The 11591-nt window shown below is 48.1% G+C and overlaps 1 protein-coding gene across 1 annotated transcript in view; it reads right to left on the bottom strand.

The window, feature by feature from the left end:
- Positions 1 to 6122: 6122 nt before the first annotated feature.
- Positions 6123 to 11591, bottom strand: part of MATN1 (matrilin 1) — a 28289-nt gene continuing 22820 nt past the window's right edge. Inside the window, exons 6-8 of the mRNA XM_071576763.1 lie at positions 11379 to 11531; positions 8955 to 9035; positions 6123 to 6172 (exon numbers count right to left, since the gene is read on the bottom strand). Of these exons, the coding sequence (XP_071432864.1) occupies positions 6123 to 6172; positions 8955 to 9035; positions 11379 to 11531 (284 nt within the window). The remainder of the gene's footprint in view (positions 6173 to 8954; positions 9036 to 11378; positions 11532 to 11591) is intronic.

The following is an 11591-nucleotide window of genomic DNA, read 5'->3' as shown; positions in this document are numbered from 1 at the left end:
TGTATCTCTCTTCTCCACTTAACATCTCCCTTATATTTTCTTTTCCCCTCACACCTGCTGCTGTTACAGATCTCCTGCACACATTTGAAATGAATCCTTTATTTCCCAAAGCAGCCCTTGCTATCAGCTCTGGATGGAGCTCCAGTAATTACTTTCTTCCTTTTAGCTGGTGGCCAATTTATGGGTGCAGTGATAAAATCCAGAAGTGTCAGGTGATTGCACTGAAGGTGGTAAAAGGTCAGGGAGTGAATTCCCCCGTGGAGGTGATTTATTAAATTTTTAATCATAATTTATTAATTTTATACCTGCCTTTCTGGAAGCTCCAGCAAGAGAGGCCACAAGATCCCAGGGAGCACAGGATTTAGGTGTAACCCTGCAATGTTCATTTGTGCACATGAGTTCTCCAGGAATTCTGGCCCAGGAGCTCCCTGTTTGTACCCCAACCCATGTCAGGTGGTGCCAAAGTCCTGTTTCCACGTGTGCAGAAGTTGTCCCTTTCTAACTCCAACACTGTGGCTGTGGATCCCTCCCTTGCTGTGCCCTCTGGTAGGGCAAGAACTGGTTTGTAACCCTTTTCTCTCCCTCTCTCCAGACTGGGGGACTTTGTCTTCAGCAGAAGGTCCCACCAGCCTTGCAGGGAGGGACCAGGCTGTGACCTCAGTGACATCATTGCCATCTCAGGCTGTGCCAAGACCTGCTGGGTGTGGGTTGTGAATTGTGGACAGGTCTCACCATCGAGGATGGACAACCAGAGTGTGCCCGGAGGTGTAGAAGGAACACACCTCGTTACTTAGAGCTGGAAAATTACCTGTGGGCTCAATCATTTGCCTCAGGACAGCCCCAGAGAGCCAGGACTCCCCTTCCCACCCATCCCCACAGCCCTAGCACTTCATGCTCTGCATCCTGAGGGTTCACCTTCTCCATCCACCTTATCCCCACCTGAGCACAGGCCACTTTTTGGTATCTCAAGCCTTGTCTCTGCAGTGTGGAATGGTGGGAATAGGCCACAGAGCAGTAAAACCACAACAACTGTAAACCCCACAAAAGCCAGTTCCTTCCATGACTGGTGATTAAAAACCAGATAAATTGAAATGACTCTCTGAAGTGCAAAGCCACTCACAATTTATTGCCAGAGCTCAGATCCTTAACAAGGAGTTACACAGGGGAGGGTGCTCTGCCTTGTTGGAGCTTCTTCCTAAGCTGGACATGAAATGAGAAATAATAATTTTCACAACATAAATTTACCAAAGCACCTTAAACTGTTTGTTCACCTCAGAGGACTGGGAAGAGGGAACTCCCTGTTTTTTACCAGGAACAGGAAATTCACAGAGCCCGAGACAGGTTTCAGTGCCTGGTGTGGCCTGGAGAAAAATCATAATAACTGGTCTGTTACCTACCCATTCATTAGCAGCAATTAGAGCACATTAGGGTTACAGATTGCTATTGGAGAGTGTTCCCAAGCTAGAAGGCCTCAGTTTAACTGAAAGCACTTTTTTATTTGATTAATAATGGCCCTCTGTTATAATATCAATGCCCTGCAGGAGAAAATTGCTTCCCCAGAGCGCTTGTGTTGGCGAAAGAACTTTCTGCTGGAAGGCAGAGCTTTAGGATTTCCATGGCACACTCAGCACATGAGGGGAGGAAAAAGTGGGCAAGGATGTTTTCCACATTCAAAAGACAACATTTTATAAATTATTTTGCCAGATCTTGAGGAACTTGGGGTTTGGTGGCAACGTGGAGAGAAGGGCTGGTCCTATGTAGGATCATGAGATGGTTTGGGTTGGAAGGGACCTTTAAAGGTCATCAAATCCAACCCCCTGCAATGAGCAGGGACACCTTCACCCAGGTCAGGTTGCTCAGAGCCCCATTCAAGCTGCCCTTGATGGTTTCCAGGCATGTGGCACCTCCCAGCTCTCTGGGCAACCTGAGGATGCTCCAAACAAAGAGAGGGAGAAGAATTCCCTCGTCTGCAGAAGGATCATGTCACAGCCTCCAGCAGGAGGTTTCCTACCAGCACATCACTCCAGGCACTGGGACATGGAAGTGTTTGCTTTTTGTTGTGTGCAGCAGCTTTTGTTTCCAAGATAAGCCTGTAATTAGCTGAAAGAAAATGCAAAGGAAGCCTCACAGTGTTGGTTTCCATCTTGCTGCCCGTGGGCAATCCATTAATGAAGTCTAATTACAACGTCAAGAGCCTGCATTCCAACCCAGTGACTAATTGACTAAGAGCTCTTTTGTTGTTCTAAGCCAGGGGAGGAAAACTAATTGTTAATTGGTTTGGTTGTGCTTTATCTGGAGCACAAGCCCAAATCTTAGTTACAGAAGCGGTTCAGTGCCCGACAATTCATGGTGGCCCCGGAGCCACCGCCGAGCTCTGCGAGGGAGGGCTTTGGTTTCTCTTTGTTCTTTATGGCCCTCTGGCTGTCCCGGGCCATGAGGAGGATTTGACTGAGTGAAGGAGGGACTGGGGATGGTGAAAGGTTGGGTTGGTGTTTTCAGTGGTTAATGATGACCATAGGAGAGAGAAATGTGCTATAAATATAGTGTTTGTATAGGGTGTATATGCTATATAGAGAGTGTATATCTCTATCTCTACCTCTATTGCAACTGCCTTAGGAACAACCCCCCCATAGCAACCACCCTAGCAATGGCCCCCCATAGCAACTGCCCTAGCAACGGGCCCTCTATATCTATATCCCTATCATCTCTATCATCTCTATCATCTCTATCATCTCTATCATCTCTATCATCTCTATATATCTCTCTCATCTCTCTCATCTCTCTCTCTCTCTCTCTCATCTCTATCTCTATCTCTATCTCTATCTCTATCTCTATCTCTATCTCTATCTCTATCTCTATCTCTATCTCTATCTCTATATCATCTCTATCATCTCTATCATCTCTATCATCTCTATCATCTCTATCTCTATCTCTATTTTTGTCTCTATATCTCACCTCTATCTCATATCTCTCTATCTGTCTTGATATCTTTATAGCTCTCTATATCTTTTTATCTCTCTATCTCATCTCTATCTCAAGCTCAATATCAATCCAATCTCTATCTCTATCTCTATCTCTATCTCTATCTCTATCTCTATCTCTATCTCTATCTCTATCTCTATCTATCTCTCTATCTCATCTCTATCTCAAGCTCAATATCAATCCAATCTCTATCTCTATCTCTATCTCTATCATCTCTATCTCTATCTACCTCTCTATCTCTATATCTCATCTCTATCTTTCTTAATATCTTAATATCTCTCTATATCTCTATCTCTCCATCTTTATATATTTATATCTATCTCTATATCTTTATATATCTATCTCATCTCCATATCTATCCTTATATCTTTATATCTTTATATATCTCTATCTATATCTCTATAATCTCTATCTTTATATCTCTCTATATCATATCTCTATAATCTCTCGTCTATCTATATCTATATCATCTATAGATATAGATAGAGGGACCTTGGAGTACTAATTGACAGGAAGCTCAACAGGAGCCACCAGTGTGCCCAGGTGGCCAAGAAGGCCAATGGGATCCTGGCCTGGATCCAAACTAGCGTGGCCAGCAGGCCCAGGGCAGTGACCCTTCCCCTGGACTCTGCCTTGGGGAGGCCACACCTTGAGTGTTGTGTTCAGTTCTGGGCCCCTGAGTTGAGGAAAGAGATTGAGGGGCTGGAGCGGGGCCAGAGAAGAGCAACGAGGCTGGAGAAGGGACTGGATGTGGCACTGAGTGTCCTCTGAAACACCTCCAGGGACACAGAATCCAACATGTCTTGATCCAACCCCACTGTGATCACCAGCCCAGGGCACAGAGTGCCAGAGTGATCCCAGTGGGGTTGGATCAAGGGTTGATGATCTCAGAGGTCTCTTCCAAGCCAAGTGAGAAGAGAAGAGCAACGAGGCTGGAGAAGGGACTGGAGCACAAGTGCTGTGGGGAGAGGCTGAGGGAGCTGGGGGTGTTCAGCCTGGAGAAGAGGAGGCTCAGAGGTGACCTCAGCACTGTCTGGAACTGCCTGAAGGGAAGTTCTGGCCAGGTGGGGGTTGGTCTCTTCTCCCAGGCACTCAGCAATAGGACAAGGGGGCACGATGGGCTCAAGCTCTGCCAGGGGAAATTGAAGTTGGAGAGCAGAAAAAAATCCTTTGCAGAGAGAGTGCTCAGGCATTGGAATGGGCTGCCCAGAGAGGGGGTGGATTCCCCATCCCTGGAGGTTTTTCAGCTGAGCTTGGCCGTGGCACTGAGTGCCATGATCTGGTAAAGGGACTGGAGTTGGACCAAGGGTTGGACTCAATGATCTCTGAGGTCTTTTCCAACCCAATCGATTCTATGATTCTATGAGGGCTCAGGGGTTGCTTTATCCTGAAATGCACATTTTGGATAATCCTAACCAGGGCACTCTGAGGTATCTGTGTCTACTGAGACACAAATTAACAAGAGCAGCTCAGTCTTAGAGCTCTGGATTTGATATCTGCAAAATTAGGCACCAGAGATCTCCTCTTTGGCAGCTCCGGGGCTGGTGGGGCTTCCCCTGGATTTTGGGGTGCTCAGGATTGGCCTGAGAGGGTGAGGTTTTGCTTTCAAGAACTGGCTGCAGTCCTTGAGTCAATGCCTGCCTCACTCCTGCATGTCCAACAGCATAACAAATTATTTTTGATTATAAAAGAGGCTTTTTTATTTTGAGGAAAAAGCTTTGCTTTCTTTCTCTTTCTTTTCTTTCTCCCCCTTTCTTCTCTTACATTGAGGTTGTGACAAGAGATGGAGGTTTTCCTCCCCACTACTGAGAGCTGCTTTTGTCACACCTCAACAACTCCACAGAGGCAGAAAATTCACGTTTAAAATTTACAGCAAACTTTTAATATTCCCCCCAGAACACTCTGGTGACATTTCTGAAGAGGCCAAGTCATTCTGAAAAGCTTTTCACGTGGTCTCAAGTATAAATATTTTGATACAAAAAATAAAACCATAACCCCCCCTCCCCCCAATCCAAACCCAACATCCAATGGTGTGTGACCATTCCATGGGTCACCAGGCCCCCATTCCTGCCAGGACTGAATTCCAGGCTACAGCTGCAGGAGACAGGCAGGTCTGAGCTGCTTCCAGTCCATGTTGCTGCTTTGTCTTGCTGGTGCTGGGAATCCAGAGACAGGAGAAGAGTCTGAAAGGTCTTGAGATGAACTTGGTGGCTTTGAAGGTGCTTAAAAGTGTGGGAATTGTCCATGCCTGGGATGGCCCTGCCGGAGCAGAGAGGTGGGAGGAGATCATCCACTGTGGTCCCTTCCAGCCTGACTCATCCTGGGATTCTGACTCTGTGGATGAGGAGGAACCAGTGAGGCTCTGGCTGACACAGCAGTGGAGGCACCACTTCCGTGGGTGGTTCCAGCTGCAGTTCCCCGTGTTCCAGGTGCTGATGGTGATTTGAAGCTCCAGTTGAGGACATGGAGGGACATCTGGGCTGGTGCTGGGATGGGGGCACATCTGGGAGGTGTCACACAGAGCCACGGCCACCAAGTCATTGCACATTGTCAGGACTCACCCAGAGCAGGTGCTCCACCTGGAAAAGCCGAGCTTTTCTCTTCCTATGTTGTCCAAGAGCCCTGGATAAACCCAGCCTATCCTATGCCATCTGCAGCTCACACTCAGGGATCATTGCTGCACTTCCCCCATTTGCTGCCAAACTCATCATGTTCCCAAGAACCAGCTGATCAGCTTTGGCATTTTACACTCGGCATCTGAAGCCACTCGGAGCTTGAAATTAAATTATCTCATGCACAGAAACAAAAGCTGCAGAAGAGGATTCACAGAACTCAGCACCAAGTACTCATTAACACACATATATATTAAGCTTTAAATCCAACCCAAATCTTTCCAGGGGTGTTTTTTATATATATATATGAACTCTATATGATGCAACAAACATTAGCAGGGTCACCCAAAGGCTCTGCCCATTGCACAATGTCTGCTCTACTCTTATATTTCTTCCCTTTTAAACAAATGCAGGTAGACTAAAACTCTTCAACAAATCCAAGCTGGCCAGAGCTCTGGGGCTGAGCTGCCTCCCCTGACGAGTGGAGGAGTTCCAGGAAGGAGGTGAAAACAATTTTGTGGTGGGGCTTTAAATGATCTTGTTCTCCAGGGCTTCGATCCTTTTGGCCACAGCCTCCAGTGGGCAGGAGTTAAGGAGGAAAAATGGCAGTGAGGGGGTGACTTTGTACATGGACAGGCAGAGACAGGACAAGGGGAAGGGGTTTAGGTGAAAGAGGAGAGATTTAGATGGGATATTGGGAAGAAATTTTTCCCTCCTGTGAGGGTGGGCAGGTCCTGACACAGGTTGGGCAGAGCAGCTGTGGCTGCCCCATCCCTGGAAGTGTCCAAGGCCAGGTTGGACAGGGTTTGGAGCAGCCTGGGCTGGTGGTCGGTGTCCCTGCCCATGGCAGGAGTGGGACTGGATGAGGTTTAAGGTGCCCCATCCCTGGAAGTGTCCAAGGCCAGGTTGGACAGGGCTTGGAGCAACGTGAGCTGGTGGGAAGTGTCCCTGCCCATGGCAGGGGGTGGGACTGGATGAGGTTTAAGGTGCCCCATCCCTGGAAGTGTCCAAGGCCAGGTTAGACAGGGCTTGGAGCAGCCTGGGCTGGTGGGAGGTGTCCCTGCCCATGGCAGGGGTGGCACTGGATGAGGTTTAAGGTCCTTCCAACCCAAACCAGTCTGGGATTCTGGGATTCCATGATCTTCCACTGTTTATTTTAATGGCTTATCATTCCCACTGCCAACGTGCCATGGAATCTCCTCTTGCTACAACTTCCAAACACTGAGTTTTGTTGTTCTTTCCCACAGAGCACTTTGGAAGAGTCTGACCTCAACTCACCTGAAGGTTTCTACACTTTATAACCTGTTTAGATCTCAGCATTGGACTGAAATGTGTCCAAGGCCAAGCTGGATGGGACTTGGAGCAACCTGGGCCGGTGGAAGGTGTCCCTGCCCATGGCAGGGGGTGGCACTGGAGAAGTTTTAAGGTTCCTTTCAATCCAACCCACTCTGTCATTCCACAATTCCTTGCTCCATGACTGGCATCCATGTGGGATGAGCTGGAGCAAGGAATGTCTCATCATCTGCTCCAGCATTTCCACAACTGTTTGGGCAGATGGACTTTCCCTGAAGGTGGAAAATGTCTCTGCAGACACACCCATGTCACACACCCCTGTGTCACACACACCCATGTCACACACAACCATGTCACACACCTGTGTCACACACAGCCATGTCACACACCCCTGTGTCACACACAGCCATGTCACACACCCCCAAGTCACACACCCCTGTGTCACACACCCCTGTGTCACACACACCCGTGTCACACACACCCATGTCACACACACCTGTGTCACACACCCCCATGTCACACACACCCCTGTGTCACACACACCCGTGTCACACACACCCATGTCACACACCCCTGTGTCACACACACCCGTGTCACACACACCCATGTCACACACACCTGTGTCACACACCCCCATGTCACACACACCCCTGTGTCACACACACCCGTGTCACACACACCCATGTCACACACCCCTGTGTCACACACCCCTGTGTCACACACACCCATGTCACACACACCTGTGACACACACCCCCATGTCACACACCCCATGTCACACACAGCCATGTCACACACCCCCAAGTCACACCCCCCTGTGTCACACACACCCATGTCACACACCACCCTGTGTCACACCCCCCTGTGTCACACCCCCCTGTGTCACACCCCCCTGTGTCACACACACACCTGTGTCACACACACCTGTGTCACACACACCCATGTCACACACCCCTGTGTCACACCCCCCTGTGTCACACACCCCTGTGTCACACACACCCATGTCACACACACCCGTGTCACACACACCCGTGTCACACACCCCCGTGTCACACACACATGTCACACACCCCCCTGTGTCACACACCCCTGTGTCACACACACCCATGTCACACACCCCCGTGTCACACACACCTGTGTCACACACCCCCGTGTCACACACCCCCATATCACACCCCCGTGTCACACACCCCTCTGAAAGGAAGAGGAAAACACCTGCGCCAGTTCGGATTGGCTGACAGGGAGTTCCTGACCCCCCAAGATGAGGAGCAAAGTGCTTTTCTTGGAATGCAAAGTGTGTCACAGCAATTTTCTGCTCTTTTCACTAATTGCTTTTCACCATGTGCCTGGAGCAGCGACACACTGGGTGAGATCTGCCGAGCTCCTCTGACCTTCTGCATAACACAACTCATGGATTTCACTCAGTTTGAGTAACTGAGGAGAGATTAAACTGTGCAAAGCACAGAAATGTGTGAATAAACCAGAGCTTTGCTTTTAAAATAACCTCCTGTCCTTCTTCTCACAGTGAAAGGTCTCCCCAGCCCTATGTGAGGCTTCACAAATTCCCCTCTCCATGAGGAGTTTGAACCTTTCCAACAACTATTTTCTGTTTTTTTTGTTTCTCTTTCAACCACTTACTGAGCATCTTTGTGCAATATGAGAGGTCCCAAGTCCCACCAACTGGGTTCAGGTGGGCTCCAACTCAACCCACTGGAGGTGTCTGCACTCAGCAACTCCTTGAGGATTTATCTCCCCCAACTGGGTTTTAACCACTTGGGAGAATTTGGACCTGACTGTTGGATCTGAATTATCCAGATTGTCCAGTCAGAGGCAGGACCTGCAGTTTGCAGTCCCACACCTGACCCTTTGTCACAAAATCAGAATCATTAAGGTTGGAAAAGACCTCCAAGACCATCAAGTCCAGTCTTTGACCAATCCCCACCTTGTCAACCAGACCAATTCATGGTTTCAGCTTCCTCCCCAACCTCCTTCCCCCAGGAGGAGAATTTCCCTCCTGGTCCCCACCCAAGCCAGGGAGTGCTGGCCCAGCACAGCTCCCAAAGGATATATTTCTGCTGCAATGAGTTGATGAGGTCTTCAACCTTGGTCTGGAACTTCACAATAGATTTACATTCACAGGGATCTTCCTCTGTGGATCAGAATGTCAAGAAGATGAGTTCAGTGGCACCAAAAAAACCCTCAATTTAATCAGAATCTCTGAGAGCAGTGAAATGGAACAATTCTTATCTCCTTTGTCAGGAACAGGAAGGAAATCAAAATATCATCTCTTCCAATTATCTGACTGATCATTTCTGGCTCTCAGATGACTAGAAAATGTCACATTTTCTTGTTCTATAGGCCAAGCTCTGGGCAGGAAAATCCCTCCTGGATTTCCACTTTCCCTAAACCCCACTGAGTTCTGCTCCTGCTGCTGAAAATTCACCCCCAAAACTGGGATCTGACCAAAGACAGTTCTCAAAGCAAACTCTGTCCCCCCCCAAAACACCAAATCAAAATTGAGGCAAGACTTGGCTGAGCTTTGCTTCAATATCCCAGTTCTTGAGTGGGTGGAGCAACAGGCACTAATGAGTTTGCTAATCAAGGGCAGTCATTTGCACATATTCTTCAAGCAAATTAACGGGAATAAGAGCAAAGAAGGGACTGAGATGGATGGGAAAAGAAAGGAGATGGAAGGAGCAAATAAGAGAAGGACTTTTTAAAGGAAGGGACATCAATTGCACAAATCCCCAGTGGGATTAAACCAGTCATGAGTAAACCAAAGCTGGGCATTACCAGAAGATTTGTGGCCATCTGTTGATAAATACAAGCTGGCATTGAAAAAAATCAAACAAATGCAAATATTTTCTTTCCTTTTCTTTCCTTTTTTTTTTTAATACTCAATTCTTATTTACTGTATTTACCCAACCTGAATTTTTTTTTTTTTTTTTTTGCAAGGACTGTTTCTGACATTTCCTTCTGAAGCCCAAATGTATTTCCTTTCTTGAAAGGTGTTTAAATACAACACGTTGAGGGGTTTTAGAAAGTTCCCATCATCTTGGTCTTGGATTGACTCCTACTTTCTAAACGAGGCTGCAAACCTGGCTCTGCACACACAGCACCTTGCAGGGTGTTGGAAAGGTTATAACTTTCTAATTAATTGTTTTAATTAATCATGAGTGGTGCAATTTACCACTGGGACCTCTTAGACATCCCCAAGAGGAAGGAAAAGTCCCATCTTTAGGAATCTGGAGGACAAGACCCAGAAGGGCACAAGGATCCAAATCTGATTTTCCTGAGGCAAAACCTCCAAATTCCTGAGTATTTTTAATCTCTAATTCACACTCAGGGAGAAAACCAGACGAGTCACCTCCTGCAACCAAAATGTCCATGGGCATCTCCTGAGTTTGGCACAAAGGTCCAAGTTAGAAATTGCCAGGAAAAGGGAAAAGGAGATTAAAATTTGGCAAAGGGTATAATTTGCTCCAGCTGATGCTGGGGAGCATCTCATGCCATGAGAGCAGTGAGGACCATGGGGCAGGACTTGGAAAGAAGAGCTGAGCTTGGCAGAGCTCTCTTGGCATCCCCCAAGTCCCACCAGAGCTCTGGGCAGTGGATCCTGCTGGGAACTGGGAGGAACCATCTCCCTGGTGGGCTAAAGGAGCTTGAGCACCTGGACAGTGCCAAGTTCTTCAGGTTCTCAGATGTGTGCAAGGTTCTCTCAGTGTCTCCAACCAAGCCTGAGTGTTTGGGGTTCACTCTGAGCTCCCTCAGGGAGCAGAGTTACAATATTTCACTGGAGGGGTGGGATTCCTCCAAAACAAACATCCAAAATTGCTGTGGTGGATTTGCTGGAATAAGTTTTAGGCTCAGGTTGTTTCCAGCTCACCTTCCTTTAAATTTGGTTGTGTCTGTCCCCCTCTCAGTCCTCTCTGAGCACTGGGCTGTCCAAACATGAGCAGCTTGGCATTGATGCTGCCCAATTTTAGACACCTTCAAGGCATTTAGAAGGTACCAGGTGCTCCTTTCCACCTGAAATGTGACCCCCCCTGTGGTGCCTGTTCTCAGTGGTCAAGGAGGTTCACCTCAGATGTCCAGTTTTGTGATGATCTCTTCATGTTAAGCCAAATAAATCAACTCTTGGGTTCTCTTTGAAGAGAACTCTTGGGTTCTCTTCCTTGTGCCACTTTTGGCTGTTCTCAGGTCCTGGCAGAGCCTGAGTTCATAATTTCTGATGGGAAAGGTGGAGAAGGGGAGAAAGGTGGAAGAAAAGGGAAGGAGAAGGGAATTTGTGAGAGGGGGAGATGGCTGAGGTGTAGGGATTGCTTTGCTTCAGGTAACCACCCAAAACTGATGTCTCCTGACCCTTCCTCTACCAACTCAATACTCCAAGAACAGAGAGATTTGTGTAACACCTGAAAGGACATTTCCATCCTTCTGCTTCCAGCCTCCCACTGCTGGGATTGAGCCCCCACTCCCCAGTCCCAGCTCTCACCAACACAGATCTTCATTTGGAGCTTCTTCCCGATCTTGCTGATGGTCCTGAAGTCAGCAGTGTAGAAATAGTGCTCAGCCACTGGCTCTGAGGCGATTTCCCTCAGCTCATCCTCCACGGCGTTGCCGACTCCCACAGCGAACATCCGAAAGCCTGGGGGCAACAGGGTCCTGTCAGTGGCACCTGGAGCTGGGGTGGCACCACCCCTTCCCA

This window comes from Pithys albifrons, chromosome 24 (genome assembly GCF_047495875.1).
Source record: "Pithys albifrons albifrons isolate INPA30051 chromosome 24, PitAlb_v1, whole genome shotgun sequence".
NCBI classification, from domain to species: domain Eukaryota; kingdom Metazoa; phylum Chordata; class Aves; order Passeriformes; family Thamnophilidae; genus Pithys; species Pithys albifrons.
Note: the sequence above shows the minus strand (reverse complement) of the source record. Positions and strands in the feature narration are given on the sequence as shown.